This window comes from Hyaena hyaena, unplaced genomic scaffold (assembly GCF_003009895.1).
Source record: "Hyaena hyaena isolate Hyena2069 unplaced genomic scaffold, ASM300989v1 scaffold_1722, whole genome shotgun sequence".
Classification (NCBI taxonomy): domain Eukaryota; kingdom Metazoa; phylum Chordata; class Mammalia; order Carnivora; family Hyaenidae; genus Hyaena; species Hyaena hyaena.
The window spans coordinates 60,399-81,519 of NW_024082357.1; the positions used below are offsets into that span (position 1 = coordinate 60,399).

The following is a 21,121-nucleotide window of genomic DNA, read 5'->3' on the forward strand; positions in this document are numbered from 1 at the left end:
TGCCCTGTATTTCAGGTGAGATAATGGATTACTCAAGCAAGACTACAGGTCCATATCCAGAAACACGACAAGTCATTTCAGAAGTTGGGATTAGTACCCCACAGTATTCCACAGCAAGAATGACTCCACCTCCAGGATCCCAGTATGGTGTGGGGAGTGTTTTGAGGTCATCTAATGGCGTGGTCTATTCTTCGGTAGCAACTCCGATTCCCTCCACATTTGCTATCACCACACAACCAGGCTCCATTTTCAGCACCACGGTGAGGGAGTTGTCTGGCGTGCACACAGCTGACGCGGTGACTTCATTATCCGCCCTGCACCAGAGCCAGCCAATGCCTAGATCATATTTCCTAACAACAGGTGCATCTGAAACAGACATTGCAGCGACTGGTATTGATATCAATGCCAGTTTGCAAACTATTACAATGGAAACCCTTACTGCTGAGACAATAGACTCCGTTCCCACTTTAACCACAGCTTCTGAAGTGTTTTCTGAAGTGGTGGGAGATGAAAGTGCTATTTTAATTGTCCCTGAAGAAGACAAACAACAGCAGCAGCTTGACTTGGAGCGTGAGCTCTTGGAACTGGAGAAAATTAAACAACAACGTTTTGCTGAAGAACTAGAGTGGGAACGTCAGGAAATTCAAAGGTTCCGAGAACAGGAAAAGATCATGGTTCAAAAAAAGTTGGAGGAGCTGCAGTCTATGAAGCAGCACCTTCTGTATCAGCAGGAAGAAGAGCGGCAAGCCCAGTTCATGATGAGGCAGGAGACATTGGCTCAGCAACAGTTACAGCTAGAGCAGATCCAACAGCTGCAGCAACAGCTTCACCAGCAGCTAGAGGAGCAAAAGATTCGCCAGATCTACCAGTATAACTATGACCCTTCTGGAACTGCTTCTCCGCAAACCACGACAGAGCAGGCAATTTTGGAAGGTCAGTACGCTGCCCCAGAAGGCGGCCAGTTTTGGGCAACTGAGGATGCGACCACAACAGCCTCAGCTGTCGTGGCGATTGAAATACCCCAAAGCCAAGGATGGTACACGGTGCAGTCTGATGGCGTCACTCAGTACATCGCCCCACCTGGCATCCTGAGTACTGTTTCAGAAATACCTCTAACAGATGTGGTTGTAAAAGACGAGAAACCACCCAAAAAGAGAAGCTCCGGGGCTAAAGTCCGTGGGCAGTATGATGAGATCGGGGAAAATATGGCAGATGATCCCCGCTGCTTTAAAAAAATAGTGGACAGTGGCGTACAAACTGATGATGAGGATGCAGCTGATCGGAGTTATGTGAGTAGGAGGAGGAGAACCAAAAAGAGTGTTGATACGAGTGTCCAAACTGATGATGAAGATCAGGACGAATGGGACGTGCCTGCCAGAGCAAGGAGGAAAGCTCGAGTAGGGAAATATGGGGACAGCACTACAGAGGCGGACAAGACCAAACCCCTTTCCAAAGTCTCCAGTATAGCAGTTCAGACAGTAGCAGAGATATCTGTGCAGACTGAACCAGTTGGAACCATAAGAACGCCTTCAGTACGGGCACGCGTGGATGCCAAGGTAGAAATAATTAAACACATTTCAGCACCTGAAAAGACTTACAAAGGGGGCAGTTTAGGATGTCAAACAGAAGCAGATTCAGACACACAGAGTCCTCAGTATCTGAGTGCCACATCTCCACCCAAAGACAAGAAACGCCCAACACCTTTAGAGATTGGTTACTCATCTCACCTTCGGGCAGATTCCACATTACAGCTGGCTCCTTCCCCACCCAAATCTCCAAAAGTCCTTTACTCACCCATCTCACCACTTTCACCAGGCAAAGCCTTAGAATCAGCCTTTGTACCTTATGAAAAACCCCTCCCTGATGATATAAGTCCGCAGAAAGTACTGCATCCAGATATGGCTAAAGTGCCCCCGGCAAGTCCTAAAACAGCCAAGATGATGCAGCGCTCCATGTCTGACCCCAAGCCTCTGAGTCCAACAGCAGATGAAAGTTCCAGGGCTCCTTTTCAGTATACCGAGGGCTACACGGTAAGAGTGATTCTTTTCAGTTAGAAGACAGTAGATGAGTTGATGTTAACCATGTGTGTGCAGACTTGCAGAGGCCTTTAGGCTCCTGGTAACTTAGAAACCGAATACGAAAGTTTAGTAAGGACTAGTTTATTAGAAATTTAGGGAAAAACAGAAAAGTCTACATCCATTTAGAAATACCAGGAAAAGAAGACATCTTATGTGAGGCAAACTGAGAAAGAAATTTATTACTTTATGATCAATGAGATTGAAAGTTTTGTTCTAATCTTGAAATCTCCCAAATGTCAATTGTAGACTGTGATTTCAGTGGGTATAATTAAGATCTATTTTCAAGTATGATGGAATAAATACTGAACATAAACAGATAAGGAAGGCAAAGGATGCCCTTAAATTTAGACCCAGTGACCCCTGAAAATTTTTAGTAGGAAGGTCCTTGGGGATCATCAAAGTAATTTCATCTTCTTTCAGCCAGAATGTTTTCATAAAAGGACTTAGAACATTTACTGCTCTAAAGAGAGCATTTCTAGGGCAGGCAGATGAAAGTGTAATATGATTTCATGGTTCATCCATGCTTATTTATTTTCTGACAACTTTCTTGATGTCATCTCAGGTAAGCCTTAGTCCTAGCGCTTATGGAAACAAAAAATCATTTTTTTTCCAATAGTAATGATTAGTTATTTAAATATATATGAGTATGGTACAAAGGAAAAAAAACATTATTATGTTGGACACATTTGAAAAGATCTCTGTAGCTGAGCTAATAAGAGATATTAATAATCAGCTATTAAAAGTGTAACCTACTTTAAAAATCTAACATACAACTGCTGAGAAGGCTGTCGATAAATATGGTAGTTCAGTTTAAAACAAGATTCATGTTCACATTAAAAGTTCCATTAATTTACTGGTTTCTGAACTCCAGGTCTTTAAACCTCGAAGCTTATATCTGGGTTTTTCTGAGATATTGCTATATTTCCACTAGCCTTAAGCATTGGCCGTGGGCTTATGCTTATGCCGTTAAGTATGACAGTCCCTCTATTTATAGGTAAATAGACATCTCAATGGGAATATTTAAAAATTACAAATTCATGTCTGTTTTCTAGTTTCATAGTGGCGTTTTGTTATTACGTATTTTCTGAAAGGGCATATCTTAAAATTGTCTTCATGTGGGGGGACAAAGGTCATTAACTCTTAAGTCAGGAAACCGCTAATGCATTGAGATTTCATTCAAAAGTGATTTTTGACTTGCTGTATGTCTAGGTATTTATTTTTCTAGCAGTGGAATATAAATTTATCTAACTAGTTTCTTGGAAAATGTGGTTTTTGACAGTACTTTAAATTAATACTGAAGGTTTCATCATTAGAAAGATTAAGGTTTTCCAGTTGATAAATGTTATCTACAAGAAATGTTTTAGGCAGTTTAGACACTTTGATTCTATTATGTGAATTTTATAATTTGTTTCTTTGCCCATTTCTAGACATCCTTTCGGTTTGTTTTAAGAGCTAAATTAATTTCTTAATTATAAGCATAGATTAGTTGTACTGAAAAGAATAATCTTCTAAGTGATATTCATAGTGATATAGGTTTCATTTAAGAAGTTTAGCTCAGGGGCGCCTGGGTGGCTTAGTCGGTTAAGCGTCCGACTTTCGCTTAGGTCATGATCTCGCGGTTTGTGGGTTCTGGCCCTGCGTCGGACTCTGTGCTGACTGCCAGCTCAGAGCCTGGAGCCTGTTTCAGAGTCTGTGACTCCCTCTCTCTCTGACCCTCCACTGCTCACGCTGTCTCTTTCTCTCCTAGAAATCAATAAAACATTTTCAAAAAAGAAATTTAGCTCATTAATTTACATAATGTTAAGTGTCTCTCAGACTAGTAAAGTTGAAGAGAATTGCACCATTCAATTGCTATTTAGACAACATAGCATAAAATAGCATAATATAATATAGTATGAAAGAGGAGTCCTGTTCTATATTAGGTTCTGTGGCAACATCTCCTTTTTCTGGTAGTGTCAGGAAGTGTTTCAGAGGGGAGATTCAGAAAACATGAAGGTAAAATGTCTGTCAAACCATGAAGAGAAAAATGGAGGCCCTTCCAAACAGAGGAAACACAATATCCAAAGGTTCAGACTGATGAACAGACATAAAGCAGAAAGGAAGAGGAAGAGTTTTACTGTAAGTCAAACTGGAAAAGGAGCAAGGGACATGTCAGAGGGATCTAATATGCTGAGTTAGAGTTTGGGTTTACTTCCCATTGGCTATCAGATGATTAGACCAAAGCCACCTTTTTTTTTTTTTTTTTTTTTTTTTTTCTTTTCCTTTACACTCTTATCTCGTCCCTGGACTCCCTCCACTCTTGCCTTCTTCTAAACTGCACCTAAGGTCATTTTCTAAAATGTACAACAGAGTGTGTCACACACTCCACAGCTTAAACCCTCAAATAGGTCTTTATCAAATTTGAAATATATTAGAAATTTCTAAACATAGACCCTTATGATCTCTTCTCTGCCTGTCTCACAACCTCCTCAGTCACTATGCACGTTTGCCCCCCCCCTCCCCTTCCTCTGCTCCTACCGCTGACCTTGCCATTTGCTCAAAGTGCCAACCTCTTCCCCATCCTGGACCTGTGTTGGGATTTCCCTCTCCTTGATCTTTGTCTGGCTCATGTCTTTGTACAGGCTTCTGCTTAAGTTTTACTTCCATGGAGAGGCTCTCCTTACCTTATTCTCTAAATAAATCTTTGTATCACCATAAATCCCCATTATGCATCCTCTGAATTATATATATGTATTTTTATATATTTATATATATTATGTATTTATTTAGGTTATATATTTACTTTTATAAATAACTATATATTTAAATTTTATGTTTATTAACATGTATTCAATCATATATCATCTTTCTTCTCCAGTAGAATATAACCTCTGCAAGAGTAGGAATTTTGCTTTGATTGCAGCTTTATAGTCCCAGGTGCCTAGAATAGTGCCTGGCACAAAATAGGCACTCAGTAGTTATTGAATAAATGTATTAAGGGAGGGAGTTTAAGCACAAAAACAATGGGATAAGACATGTGTTAGAAGACTCTGGTCACTTACTTTCTCATTGCCCCAATCTAGACCCATCATAGCGAGTCCTGTTCATAATGTAAAATGATAACTCCTTTGCTTAAAGTGTGACTCCTACTTTGTTGATTTTTAGGTAAAACATCTGACAGACACACTGAACACAGGTTGAATGGTATTCAGCTGTTAGGCAGTCCATTTACCTTACATATAAGGAACAAAATCCAGAGTAGATGACTGCCTTAATCAATGAATGAGCTGGTCAGTGATCTGGTTCCTTAATCAACCAGTGATCTGGTCAGAATTAGAATATTAGACTCTGAACTTCACAGCTCTTGTTTTCTACCAAACATTTCCTGATTTTTCTTACTCATTCAGGACCATGCTTGATGTTTGTCTTTTTATCTTGTCGTTTCTTCTACTCTCCCTAAAATTCCAATTTAAATCTCTCTCAGTTAGGTTTATTCATTTTTAAATGTATTCTTGCCTTCATTCACTCATTATCTCAGTCATTCACTCTTTGCTCTTTTTCACACACTGTGGTAAACTGTAAAGGTATAAAGTGACTCAAGGGGCAGAGTTCATGCTTGACTGGAACCATTTTGTTCTTCTTGCCCATGAACTGTATACTTTGCTAGGGTTCTCAAAACAAAGTGTCACAAACTGGATGGCTTAAAAAAAAAAAAAAAAAAAAAAAACAAGTATATTGTCTCAGTTCTAGATGCTGAAAGTTCAAAAATCAAGGTATTAGTGGGGTTAGTTCCTTCTGAGGGCTTTTCCAGGCCCGTCTCCCAGCTTCTCCTAGCGTCTCTCATTCCTTGGTTTGTAGTTGGTGGTGTCCCTGTCTTTTCACATTGCCTTCCTTCTCTATCCATCTCTTTGTCCAAACTTCCTTTCTTCATTAAGGACACAAGTCCTATGATTTAGGTTCCATGTCAGTGACTCAGTTTTAATTTGATTACCTCTGTAAAGTCTCTGTGTCTAAATAATTTCACATTCTGAGATGTTAGAGAGAAGTATGCCAGCATACTTTTTGTGTGTGTGGTGGAGGGATGGGAAAGAGATACAGTTAAGCTCATAATATGTATTAAACCACTATATTGTACTTTTTGTTTGTTCACAGGCAAATATGGACCATTTCGCTTGGTTGGTTGGCTTTTGGTCATCTTTCCATACTTTTTTTGTTTTTTTCCTTAATAACTGTGTCACAAACTTTTTGGAGCACTTTAATTATTGCAGAATTCTTCCTTATGAGTAGAATCTTCCTAAGGCACCTGATTGGCAAAGTTAATTGATTGTCCAACTCTTGATTTCAGCTTGGGTCATGATCCTAGGGTCATGGGATTGAGCCCCGTGTCATGCATGCTTTGTGCTGAGCATGGAGCCTCCTTAAATTCTCTCTCTTCCTCCTCTGCCCCTCTCCCCCTCATGCACGCTGGATAGAGATAGATAGATAGATAGATAGATAAATACATACATACATACATACATACATACATAAAATCTTCCTTCCTGGAGATTTAAATTTTATTTTATTCCGACCCTATTGGATTTCAACTATGTGGCATAAGATCCTTTAATTCACATATGGTTTTTCCATCATGGTACTTAGGTCACATCTTTGACATAGGAGTTCTAAGGCAGAAGCGTGGTGAGTGTCTAGTTATTGTTTCAACAGCACTTTGAGTTCATGCTAACCCCTAAACTGTCTTATATATTCACTTTATTAAAATTAGCACTAATTAACATAAAATCATAAAATAATGTGCACAATGTGCATAACTGAAGCAAGGAGTTATCTGAGATCATTTTATTGAGTTATGTAATGTTTCCCAATGTCTCTAAGACATTTTTTCATTTTCTAGACCCCATCATCCTCATATCAAAGTCATAGCCCCAAAGCCAAAATCTGTTTTTTGACAACACTTATGTAAGCAAACAGTTTCACCTTATAGCTGAATTCCCTTTACAAATGCAAGTGTTTAACTGTGAGTAAAGATGGAAGAAGATTATTACCTTTTTCCTTAAGTCCTTCAGTTTGTTCCTTAGGAAAATTCTCAAGAGATTTAACAAAAACAAAGTTGAAATTTATTGCTTCCAAGGGGTTGATAATGATGTATTTTCATCACAATTTCGAAAGAGCACAGGAGGAAGTATGCTTTCTAATGAAAGGTACTAAGTACACAATGATTTCCTCACTTTTATTAGTACAATCTTCAGTTAGAATGCTTAACGGAAGCCGGATAATTAAAAAAAAAAAAAAAAAAAAGGTGGAAATTGGTGTAGAATGATCAAATATCTATCTGTAATGATTAAATGAAGTAACATTTACTACCTTCCCATCACAAAGTCTGGCAACTGTAGATATCCAGTAATGTTGAGTTTCTTTCCTCAGGGTGATATTTCTTAGCACAAATTTACCAACTGTCATTAAAGAACTTTATGGGCTGGTACAAATAATTCTCAAATATCCTTGTAACTATGTGCCTTTCATATTTCATGGAATATATAATGCTACTTTTCTAGAAAGTGGATTCCTCTTCTCTATAACCATTTTAAATTTACTCTTCTGGGTAAATAAACCAGAGCACCGAAATGTGTTCTTCATGCCTTTTATTTTTCGTGTATACAATGAGACTGATTTACATCATTGCCTCAGATGATTGATAACTTCAGGAAGCAAGATTAATATAGCATGTTCTCTACAAAGTCAGGGAAGAAAGTGACTTTTATTGGGAGAAATAGCACTGTGACTTCATAGGATTTGTTTGGAGCTGGAAGGGATCTAATTCTCTCAAAGATTTCTTGATCTTAAAAAATAACATTTTAAATTATTTCTTTAAAAAAATGTATTCGGAAATGGTACATGTTTTGTAAGTGATGATACATACCACTTTTTGCACTAAAAATAAGCTACATTTAAAAGAGTATCAGGTCTGTATGCCTTAAAAATACATAGACTGAGTATTAAAGCTGTTTTTTCCTACTCCTAGACTTTTTGAACAAGTATAGAGCTTTTTGAATAATAAGGCAAACTCTTTATTAAAATCTTTTATTAAGTTTATTTATTTTGAGAGAGATAAAAAGGGGATAGGGCCAGAGAGAGAGGCAGAGAAAGAATCCCAAGCAGGTTTCACACAACCAGCACAGAGCCCGATGTGGTACCCAATCCCATGACCGTGAGCTCATACAGCTGAAATCGAGTCAGACACTCAACCAACTGAGCCACCCAGGCACCCCTAAAATCCTTTTATTCTAGACTTTAAGCCAGGATCCTGTTGCAAAGCAGATGGTATTCATGAGCTGATTTTAACAAGAATATGTTTTGCTACACTGATTGCTGTTTTGATAGCTATTTTTAAGAATTTTGGAACCCTTTAATATGTATTTCTGAAAGTAATTTCCATAACCTAAAGTGAAAAATTTTATTTCTGTCAATTTTATTTCTGTCAGAACATACAGAATTAAGAAATAATTACTATGATGGCCTACTATGATTTAAAAATTAATATTTTTAGGGATTGCCTTTTATTACTCTTTTGAAAAACCAGGTAGGTCAATCTATTAAAGCTGACTTTGATGAAATTACCCATTTTATAATGATGGTATTTGTGTATGTCAGTAAAAATTAGTCATATATTAAAGACTGGCTTTGTAAATCATAATTATTCTTTCTATAACTCTTTATTATTAGCATATTTTTCTCATGATACTTCTTTATGATTAAAATCCTGCATTTGAAAATACAGCTGTTTTAATATTGAAATAGAAAATTCTATTTTAAAGTGTTTTTCAAAATAAATAAGGTAGTAATTTATGTGATTTTATTAGGGTATAAAAATAAAAACTAATGTGTGCATATATATTACACATATTATAGAAACATGTTATATATTATATGTTCTATTTTATATATGCATACATAATATGTATATACCTATATATATATATATATATATACACATACATACATATAGATAGATATAGGTATAGATAAACATGAGTGAGTGAAAACCAGAAAGGTTTTAAGTTGATCTCATCAATTTACTCTTAATTTGTTAACATGGCTGTAGTTGATATGTAAGGATTAATTTCAAACCACAGCTTTTTAGACTGAAGGAGAAAAAAATCAGATCATTTTATTATCCTTAACCAGACATCTACATTTAAATATATGCAAATGAGCATAATTATAAGAAACAGATTTATGATTCTAATGTTGACTCAGAGACCTCTGCAAAAAACTATAATCCTTAACTATTTGGATGTGCCAATTTAACACAGGACGACCATGAATTAATAGAGCATTGATTATTACTGACACAGTTTAAAAACATAGAGCATCATTTAACATTAATTAACTTCTTAAGTGTATTGTCATAGTATTAGTTTCTCTCTCTTTTTTTTAAAGTTTATTTTAAGAAAGATAGCACAAGCAGGAGAGGTGCAGAGAATAAGGGAGAGAGAGAGTCCTAAGCAAGCTCCCTCCATGAGTGTGGAGCCCTAGGCGTTAGCTGCATAGAGCCCTGTGTGGGAGGCTCGGGGGCTCCATTCCATGACTGTGAGATCATGACCTGAGCCAAAATCAAGAGTCACACATTTGACCAGCTGAGCCACCCAGGTGCCCCCACAATATTGGTTTCTTTCTTTCTTTCTTTCTTTCTTTCTTTCTTTCTTTCTTTCTTTCTTTCTTTCTTTCTTTTCTTTCTTTCTTTCTTTCTTTCTTTCTTTTCTTTCTTTCTTTCTTTCTTTCTTTCTTTCTTTCTTTCTTTCCTTCTTTCCTTCTTTCCTTCTTTCCTTCCTTCCTTCCTTCCTTCCTTCCTTCCTTCCTTCCTTCCTTCCTTCTTTCTTTCTTTCTTTCCTCCCTCCCTCCCGTCCTTCCGTCCGTCCTTCCTTCCTTCCTTCCTTCCTTCCTTCCTTCCTTCCTTCCTTCCATTTAAATCCAAGTTGGTTAACATACAGTGTAGTATTGGTTTCAGGAGTAGAGCCCTGTGATTTATCACCATATAACACCCAGTGCTCATCCCATTTAGTGCCCTCCTTAATCACCCGTTTAGCTCATCCATCAACCCACTTCCCCTCCAGCAACCCTCAGTTTGTTCCCTGTAGTTAAGAGTCTCTTATGTGTTGTCTCCCTCTCTGTTTTTATATTATTTTTCCTTCTCTTTCCCTATGTTCATCTGTTTTGTTTCTTAAATTCTACATATGAGTGAAGTCATGTGACGTTTATCTTTTTCTGACTGACTTATTTTGCTTACTATAATACATACTGTTTCCATCCCTATTGTTGCAAACAACAAGATTTCATTCTTTTTGATTGCCTGGTAATATTCCATTGTGTGTGTATATATACATATATATATATACCACATCTTCTTTATCCATTCTTGTATATATATAATCTTTAATCTAGATTGTAGATATAGATATAGATATAGATATAGATGTAGATGTAGATGTAGATATATATACCACATCTTCTTTATCCATTCATCAGTTGATGGACATTGGGCCCTTTCTGTAATTTGGCTATTATTGATAGTGCTGCTGTAAATAGTTGAGTTGATGTGCCCCTTCGAATCAACATTTTTTAATCCTTTAGGTAAATATCTAGTTGTATAATTGCTGGGACATAGGATAGTTTGGTTTTTAATTTTTTGATGAAACTCCATGCTGTTTTCCAGGGTGACTGCACCAGTTTGCATTCCCATCAACAATGCAAAAATGTTCCACTTTCTCTGCATCCTCCCCAATATCTGTTGTTGCCTGAGTTGTTCATTTTAGCCATTTGACAGGTGTGAGGCGATATCTCCTTGTGTTTTTGATTTGTATTTCCCTGAAGACGAGTGATGTTGAGCATCTTTTCATGTGTCTGTTAGCAGTCTGAATGTCTTCTTTGGAAAAGTGTCTATTCATGTCTTTTGCCCATTTCTTCACTGAATTATTTGATTTGGGGGCATAGTATTATTCTCTTATCAATTCACTACAGTTTCTCTTTTGAACAATCGTGCAACTTGTAACTGACTCTACAATGAAGCTACAAGCATAATCTCACAAATACATCCCCTCCTAACATACACTCATGCACCTTTGCAGATTTGTATATATTTCTTAAAATTACTAATTATTTAATATTATCTAATCTGCATTACCTCTTACTGAAAAAAATTAGGAAACAACTAAAATTATAATACAAAAATTTGGAAAAGTCGATTTCTACTTTGAGGGATAAGGTATTTAGAGTAGCACAGTGAACTTTAGTACTTGCGTAACATTTTTTTATCATCCTATTCAACATCAAAATACAGTATTCCCTCTTTATCTGTGTTTTTGCTTTCCAGGGTTCAGTTATTCTAGCCAACCGCAGTCTGGAAGTAGAGGATCCTCCTTCTATGGTATCATTAGATGGTCAATAGCAGCCTGACCCTTTATCACAATGCCTGTCATTCACCTCACTTCATCCCATCATGTAGCCATTTTACCATCTGGCATTATCACAAGAAGATGAGGAATAAATAGAGTATAGTGAGATATTTTGAGAGAGAGGGAGAAGAGGCCACATTCATGTAACTTTTATTATAGCATATTATTATAATTGTTCTAATTTATTATAATTAATGTTTTATTCTAACTTATAAATTAAAATTTATCATAGATATGTAAGTATAGGAGAAATCAGTATATAGGGTTCAGTACTATCCATGATTTCAGGCATCCCCTGAGGTTCTTGAAATATGTCTACCATGGATAAGAGAGGACTAATGTATACATTTATAATAGGCATGTATGCATGTACATGCATATATATGATATACATTCATACATGAAATACTTAATGCTTTTGTGGCCTCATAGAACTAATAAAATGTTTTCATATGCAGTTGCTTGGTTGAGATCCATACCACTTATTTTCTCTAGGCTTTATGTTTCTTTTACTCTATAATTTAAAATGAGGAATCTCAAATCCAGCTTAGTGTTCTTTGCACCCTCATACTCAGCCACGATTAATTCCATTTACATCAAATGAGGTCCTAGATTTAATAGTGTTTTCTCTTTGGTACTGCTCTCTATCTTGAATTATGTGAAGAGTTTGAATTAGGAGTGAACTAGAACAAATGTGGTAAGGTAAACGAAGTTTTAAATGAACTACCTCAGTTTATTTACCCTGAAGCTATCAACAACAAAGGGATTTTTATTTTCATGTATTTCTTTTATTTTATTCATTCTCAAGTTAGCTAATATACAGTGTAATCTTGACTTCAAGAGTAGATTCCAGTGATTCACCACTTTACATATAACATACAGTGCTCTCATCCCAACAGGTGCCCTCCTTAATGCCCATCACCCATTTACCCACCCCTTTCAACCATTAGTTTGTTCTATGTATGTAAGAGTCTCTTATGCTTTGTTTCCCTCTTTGTTTTTATCTTATTTTTCCTACCCTTACCCTATGATCATCTGTTAAGTTTCTCAGATTCCACGTATGAGTGAGATTATATGATCTATGTCTTTGACTGACTTATTTTGCTTAGCATAATATCTTCCAGTTCCATCCACGTTATTGCAAATGGCAAGATTTCATTCTTCATTGCTGAGTAGCACACATTTCATTGTGTGTGTGTGTGTGTGTGTGTGTGTGTGTGTTCACATATGTACATACCATATCTCCTTAATCCATTCATCAGTTGATTGACGTTGGGCTCTTTCTGTATTTGATAGCACTGCTATAAACATTGGGGTGGATGTGCTTCAAATCAGCACTCCTGTATCCTTTGGATAAATTTCTACTAGTTCAATTGCTGGGTCAAAAGGGTAGTTCTATTTTTAATTTTTTGAGGAAACTCTACACTGTTTTCCAGAGTGGCTGCGCCAGTTTGCATTCCCACCAACAGTGCAGGAGTGTTCCCCAACAAAGGCAGTTTTAAATCTATCTTATTTTTACCTGAAGAATAAGTTGTATGGGACTAAAATTCAAACAGTTGAAATAACCTTAAAGGTTAAAAACTATATAAGAAATCTTTAATCTAGATATTACAGAACTACTTTTTTGGTTGAAAATTTTTTATGAAATGGCAAGTAACAGCTTAACTTTGTGAAGAACAGTAAATAACCCTCTTGAGGAAATAAACGTTCAGTAGAAACAGAAGATTTGTAATAGAAGATGCTTGTTACTCCTGCTTTCTCCTCAAGTGAATGGTTAAATATGTTTATGAAGAAGTACACATATACAGAAATTGTTTGGGCTCTCTAATAAGCTGTTTTAACTACATGAGTAAATTACTCAGTAGATTGGACTACATTTTGACATCTGATCTATTAGGTAGTACATTTTAGATGACAGGAATGAGGCAAATCCCCATTGGGTTTTGTTTTGTTTTGTTCTGTTTGTTTTGTTTTGTTTGTTGAAGCTCAGCCCTAATCACAGAGCTCAACTTCCAGGCATAGAAGCTGCTAATATGGCTTAGTCATTAACTTCTTTGAATCTTGCTATGAAATCTCTGTTTCCTGTACTAATTAATGCTAATTGTAGAGAATTTCATAATACTTTGTGAAAGACTTGACCTCACCGTATGAATTTTACTTTTGATGTGAATAAATGTGCATGGATTTCTTCAGAGCCTCATAGGTATGAGAACAATAGAAATGTTTGTAACAGAAAAAACAATGTTATATTTCAGAAAATCTTTGTTGGTGGTTTTGCAGTTCTTCCCGTTATGGCAGGATCTGATGCCTGTAAGTGTTCTCTCAAATGAACAACATTCAGTCAGCTCAGGTTTCATTAATTATCCATCTGGGAAATCATCTAATCACCCATCCACATATACCTTTATTCTCACATAATTAAATGCGTAGAATTGAGAATTGGAAAGAAAAGTGAATCTCTCGAAATGTCTACTAAATATTTAGCAAATATATTGTCATGTTTATATAAGCCCATGAACTTTATCTTCTAGAAGACAGAATAAAATAGCCCTTGTCAATTTTTTTTAATTCAGCTGCCGCCTTTTGTCACCTGTCTATAGTGTTGTATTCTAATCAAATGGTCCAGCAGTTTATATAGAATAAGGGCTGTGGTCAAGTACTGTCCAAGGCAAGTTTGTTCTTTAATTTCTGGAGAGCTATTTCACATGATTTGGACGTATGAAAAAAATACTTAATTCATTACAAACATGTAGATAAAGAACAGCTGAACTATTTTAATGTCCTGTTCCAAGGTTGTGTTCTACCCCCAAGGATGGATAATCAATCGAGGAGAGAGAAACAAGAAACAATAGAGATTTCTGTGATTTTGTGGTTAGGCTTGTAAAGAGTCTAGACAGAAAATATCTTTATTATCCCAAGATTATTTAGTAGACTCTCTGCACCACTATAAAAATGGCCATTATGTTTTCCATGACTGTTGATAGTTATTGCATTGTCCCTTAAATTGCTAATGATCCGGTGCTCTGGAAGACATAGCACATAAGTAAGCAATCATAATTCCAATACACCATGTGCAGAAATGTAGAATAATTAGAGATTTACACTTTACAGCATTTGAAATCAAGTTAATTTTGTTGTGATGAGAGGTTGCCAATTAGGAAATATTTTATAGAAGCTTTGGAGGTCACTACAATCTTTCTTTTCAGAGCAGTAATTATTATAAAAATGGAATCATTTTCAGGGAGCAGTACTACCATATTCTGCGTGCAAGAGTACAAAGAAGAGGCTGCTGAAAGGGAAGAAAGGAAAATTATATTTTTAATTTTTTAAATTTATGTTTCTGTTTTAGGATAAGTTTTCATGTTAATTCTTGAAAACTTTTATTAACTTTATTATTTTAGTTCAGATGCCTGCATAACCCATTTAACACATTTTCCTTTTTTTGGAATTTTTTAAAATGTTTATTTTTGAAGAAGAAAGATATAGAACATGAGCAGGGGAGGAGCAGAGAGGGAAGGAGACACAGAACCCGAAGCAAGCCCAGGTTCTGAGCTGTCAGTACAGAGCCTGACATGGGTCTTAAACTCACAAGCCGTGATATCAAGGCCCGAGCCGAAGTCAGTTGCTTAACTGACTGAACCACCCAGGTGCCCCCATTTAATACATTCTCTGATGAGTGAATATTGTCACTATCTCAGCTTGGCATAGTACAACTGTAAATGATGCTTTACCCTTGAAGCAGGCATCAATGGTAGATCATGATTCCCAGCTTCCAGTGTGCTAGTTCCAAAGCACCATATAAAAGTTAAATGAGAAGAGCACCTGGGTGGCTTATTGGTTAAGCATCCAACTTCAGCTCAGGTCATGATCTCCTGGTTTGTGAGTTTGAGCCCCGTGTATGGCGCTGGGCTGACTGCTCCGTACTGATAGTTCTGTGTCTTGAGGCCTGGAGCCCGCTTAAAGCTCTCTGTCTCCCTTTCTCTACTCTGACCCTCCCCTGCTGGCACACATGCTGTCTCTCTAAAATAAATAAATAAATAAACAAACAAACAAATAAATAAAACGTTAAAAAAAGTTAATTGAGAAGGTGAGAGGTATCTGTGTTCATTTTCCAGTGTTCTGATCTGTTACTTTAATTCTTAAACTATCAACTTTTCATAGCCTTTAGGTTATGTCCATGATTTTAAATTACTTCTTTGTTTGTCTTTATGCTTAGTGGCCATTAAGCCTTCTTTTCGCCTACGTAAGAACCTATAAGCAGAATATGTTTTACTGCCCCATTAAATTTTTCAAGTAGTAACTACAGAAAAAGTGGTTTTAAACTTGGCAATAATGTTGACGTTGGAAGATTAAGAGGAGGAGAAGAAGGAGGTCATCAGTACCTTGAAACGTTTTATTTTCTCCTAGGAAAATATTCAAGGAAACGTAATATTAAATGAAACTACACACTAGTTAAGAAATAGAACTGTCTTCTCACACAGCAGTGTGTCCTTCTAATGAAAATACAGAATTTAGAAATATAATGTGTCTTCTGAAGCCACTATCCTTAGCTTCACTTTAATTTTTAAACCCTTATAGTAAACATTTGACTCTACAGCACTGAAGTATCAAATGTCATATTTCTTTAATCCTTTAAAGCAAATTAATCACATATATTACTCACTGATGGTTCTGTCATGGTCTAAGCCTCCAGAGATCCTTAAAGACAACCTCTCTTCTGTTTATATGTCAAGCATGACAAATCGGAGCCTTATGTGAATTCCAAGGCCATGATTCTTAAAAGTCCTTATCATTGACATTGCTATCCAACTAGACTTTAAATGTGTCTGTACAGATATAGGGGTTAGCTTTGTTTGGATGGGCTCTGTAACTCATATTGTCCCTTAGCAAAGCTCTCAGATCTGGAATATGACACAGACCTATGTTCATATGATTAAGAAGGTAGAATACCTCTCATATTCTAATCTCTTACAGCAAGAAGAACAAAACACAATTGAAGTTTTCAATAAAGTATCTGGCCACACTGTAATATATATTTCAGTATATATAATACTTTATTATTGAAACATGAAAGCAATGTTTGGGTGGCACTGGTTAATTGCAAACGATCTAGTTTATTTGTTCCTAAGTAACAGTGTGGCTTGTTACACAAGTGGCTTGTTACTACATTTGTAAAAACTATGAAAAAGGAAATACTATCAATTTTATTAACACTCACCTAGAATTGAACATTTCAAATGTGTAATGGAAGGAATGTTATTGCACAAACTAGACAAAGTTTCCAAAAGCATATCAGAGTGTAATTACTCATGTGAGAAGTACATTTTATTATATTCTAATTAACTATACAAAAGACTTTGAGTGGTTCAGGGAGTTGATAAAATTTAGAAAGTTGAAGATTTTTATTTTCTACCATAGAAATAATGAAGACATGTAAAAAAAATATGGCTGGTACAGTTTATTATAAAATGAGGCATAGAATTTTTCTTTACAAATGCAAAAAATTGTTGCTCAAATTTTAATAGCCACTACCATGAAATATGACTTTAAAACATAATTTTAACAAAAAACATAAATTTCAGAAGTAAAAATGTTTTTTTAGTGTGTATTTATTTTGAGAGAGGAAAAGAGAGAGAGAGAGAAAAAAACCACATGCGAGCAGGGGAGGGGCAGAGAGAAAGGAAGAGAGAGAATCCCAAGCAGGCTCTGTGCTGTTAAAGAGCCCGACATGGGGCTCGATCTCAGAAACATGAGATCATGACCTGAGCTGAAATCAAGCGTCAGACCAACTGAGCCACACGGGCTCCCCAGAAGTAAAAATGTTTTTAAATGTGTTTAGATTTGTTCATATCTCAGAATTTGGGGAGCAGTACTATATCCTTTTTTTTTTAATTGAGGTGAAATTCATATAACATAAAATAAACCATTTAAAAGTGAGTAATTTAGGGGCATTCTTCATTCACAAAGTTGTACAACCAGGTCCTCTATCCAGTACCAACCTGGTAATCCATCAAACAAAACCTCCTTCCCTGTTAAGCACATACTGTATATTCCTTCTTCCCTTTGCCTGTGGCAACCACCAGTCTGTTTTTTGTCTGTATGGTTTACTAGCTCTGCACAGAATCATATAATCTGTATAATGTTTTGTCTCTAGCTTCTTTTACCTCAAATAATGTTTCCTAGGGGCATTTGCTTTATAATATGTATTGATACTTTATGTCTAATCCATTATCATGGATTATGTATGCCACAGGGTTTTTTTTTTATTAATCTGTTGATGGACATTAGGATTGTTTCTACATTCTTGGCTATTAAAACAGTACTACAATAACCATTAATGCACAAATATTTGAGTACCTATTTTCAGTTCTTTTGGCTATATATCCAGGAGTGGAATTGCTGAGTCATATGGTAATTCCATATTTAACTTTATAAGAAATTATCAAACTCTTTTCCACAGCAGGTAGAAGTCTTTGCATTCCCATCAGGACTGTATGGAAGTTCTAATATTTCTATATCCTTCCAATATTATTATCCATTTATCATCATCATCATCATCATTGTGATCATTGCCATCTTCATAGGTGTAAATTAGTATCACATTAGGATTTTAATTTGCTAATCACTAATTATATGGAGCATCTTTTCATGTACTTAGTCATTTGTATTTCTTATATAGAGAAATGACTATTCAAATTTTTTGCCCATTTTTTAATTATGCTTGTTGTCTTTTTGTTGTTGAGTTACAAGTCTTTTTTATATATTCTAGATACTAGAATATATTATACCAGATGTATAATTTACAAGCTTTTTCCCCATTGTATAGGTTGTGTGGGTTTTTTTTTATTTCTTTTTTTTTTTTTAACTTTTTTATTTATTTCTGAGAGAGAGAGACAGCATGAGCAGGGGAGGGTCAGAGAGACAGGGAGACACAATCTGAAGCAGGCTCCAGCTCTGATCTAGTTGTCAGCACAGAGCTCGACACGGGCTCAAACCTGCAAACCATGAGATCACGACCTGACCCGAAGTCCGACGCTTCGCGGACTGAGCCACCCAGGCGCCCCTTTGTCAATATCTTAATAATGATCTTGGATGCACAGAAGTTTGAAATTTTTTATGAAGTTTCCTTTATCAGAATCCCTGTTTTTACTGATGCTTTTGATGTCATATCTAATAATTCATTGCTAATTCCAAAGGTCATAAAGATTTATTTCCCTGTTTTCTCTTAAGGATTTTATGGTTTAGTCTTTTTTATTTAGGTAGTTGCTCAGTTTTGAGTTACATTTTGTATAGGGTAGAAGGTAGGTGTTCAACTCCACTCTTTTGTGTATGGATATACACTATCATTTGTTGAAGAGATTATTCTTTCTCTATTGATGGCTTTGGCGCCCTTGTCAAAAATCATTTAACTATAGATGTGTTTCTTTCTGCACTCTACTATTTTCTCTATACAGTTCCATACTATTTATTTATTTTCCTTCTTAGGCCAGGATCACACTGTTTTGATTCCTCTAGCTTTGAAGTTGTTCTGAAATAAGGAAGTATGGGTCCTCCAACTTTGCTTTTTCTATTTAAATATTGTTTTGGCTGATGGAGCCTCTTTGAAATTCCATATGAATTTGATGTTCAGCTTTTCTATTTCTGCAAAAGAAGATCTTTGGGATTTTTACAGGAATTTCAGTGAAACTGTTGATCACTGGGTAGTATTGCCATCTTAATCTTATGTTCAATTTTCCAATCCATGAACATAATCTATCTTTCCATTTCTTTAGTTGTCTCTTTTGTTTGTTTTTCAGCAAAATTTTCTAATGTTTAGTATACTAAAAAGAATACTAATGAGTCTTTGCCTTTTCGGTGAAATTATTCCTACATACTCTATTCTTTAAATGCTGGTATCACTGTAATTGCTTTCTTGATTTACTTTTCATATTGGTCTTTGCTGCTGTATAGAGAAAACACTGACATTTTTGCATTTATTTTGTGCCCTGCAAGTTTGCTATATTTACTTATTAACTCTTAGTTTCTTTGTGCATTCTTTGGTATTTTCTATATATAGAATCATGCCAGCTGTAAATGGAATTGATTTACTTCTTCCTTTCCAATTTGCTTGCTTTTTATTTATTCTTCCTGACTAACTTCTCTGGCTAAAACCTCCATTATAAAGTAGAATAGCAGTGTTAAAATCTAGGCTTCCTTATCATGTTCCTGATCTCAGGTTAAAAGGTTTCAGTCTTTCACCATAAAGCTGTTCATTTTCTTCTAAATACTGTTTCTCATGTTAATGACATTTTCTTTGATTCATAATTTTCTGAGTGTTTTTACCATGAAAGCATGCTGGATTTTATCAAATGTTTTTTTTCTTTATCAATTAAGATGATCTTATTGTTTCTTTCCTTCATTTTCTTGTTGTACTGTATTGCTTTGATTTTAGCCTTGTAGTGTGTTAGCTCACCTTGCAGTCTTGGGATAAATCTCTCTAGGACATTCTATTAATATCCTATTGTATTGGATTTAGTTTCCTAGTACTTTGTTGAAGAACTTTGCATCTATCTTCATATATGATGTTGGTCTATAGTTTTCTTTTCTATATCTTTGTCTTACTTTGGTATCAGCGTAATACTCATCTCATAAAATAATTTAAGAAGTTCTTACTCTTTTCTATTTTTAGAAGCATTTCAAGAAGACTGAAATGTGTTCATTCTTCTTTGTGATGGAATTCACCACTGAAGCCATCTGGTCCTGGGTTCTTATTGTTGTTGCTGGGAGACTTTTGTTTACTTATTCATTCTCTTTTGATAGGTCTTATTATAGATTTGTTCAGATGTTTTCATTTTTTTCTTGATTCAGTTTTAGCACTGCATATTTCTAGGAATTTCTCATTTAGATTTTGCCTAGGTTATTTAATTTGTGGGCATGCAGTTCCTAGTATTCTCTTTAAATTTTTTTTTTATTATTTCTGTACGTTTGCAAAATAAGTTCCCTCTCTCATTTCTGATTTTGTTTCTTTTCTTTTTTTCTTTGTCAGTCTACTTAAAATTTTGCCTACTCTCCTGGTCTTTACAAAGAACCAACTTTGGGTGTTGATTCTATTTTCTTACCTATAATCTATCTCTAAACTTTATTATGTTTTTCTTTTGCTGGATATAGATTTAGTTTGTTCTTTTTGGAGTTCCTTAGATGTCAAGTTAGATTATTGATATGAGATCTTTTTTTTTTTTAATGTATGTATTACAGCTGTAATTATTTTTCCTTGAGAATTGCTTTCACTGAATCTCAAGATACAAGATACTTTGGTATCTTGTTTTTATTTTTATTCATCTTAAAATATTTTCTAATTTCCTCTTATGATTCCATTGTCAATTCATGTGTTGTTCAAAAGAATATTATTTAATTTTCACATACTTGTGATTATTTTTTTACTTTTCCTTTATTGGTTTCTAGCTTCATTTCACTGTGGGCAGAACAAATACTTCATATGATTTCACTAATTTTAACTTTGCAGGGAATTGTAGTCCAACATATGGTCTATTTGGAGAATATTTCAAGCACACTTGAGAAAATGTATATTTTGATGTTGTTGGGTGGAATATGTCTATTAGGTAGATCTGATAG

At 35.4% G+C, this 21,121-nt stretch overlaps 1 protein-coding gene across 1 annotated transcript in view; it reads left to right on the forward strand.

Moving 5' to 3' along the window:
• PCLO (piccolo presynaptic cytomatrix protein) overlaps positions 1–21,121 on the forward strand; it is a gene marked incomplete at its 3' end in the record, with an annotated part of 177,908 nt that overhangs the window by 28,730 nt on the left and 128,057 nt on the right. Inside the window, exon 5 of the mRNA XM_039224704.1 lies at positions 16–2,030. Coding sequence (XP_039080635.1) covers positions 16–2,030 — 2,015 coding nt within the window. The remainder of the gene's footprint in view (positions 1–15; positions 2,031–21,121) is intronic.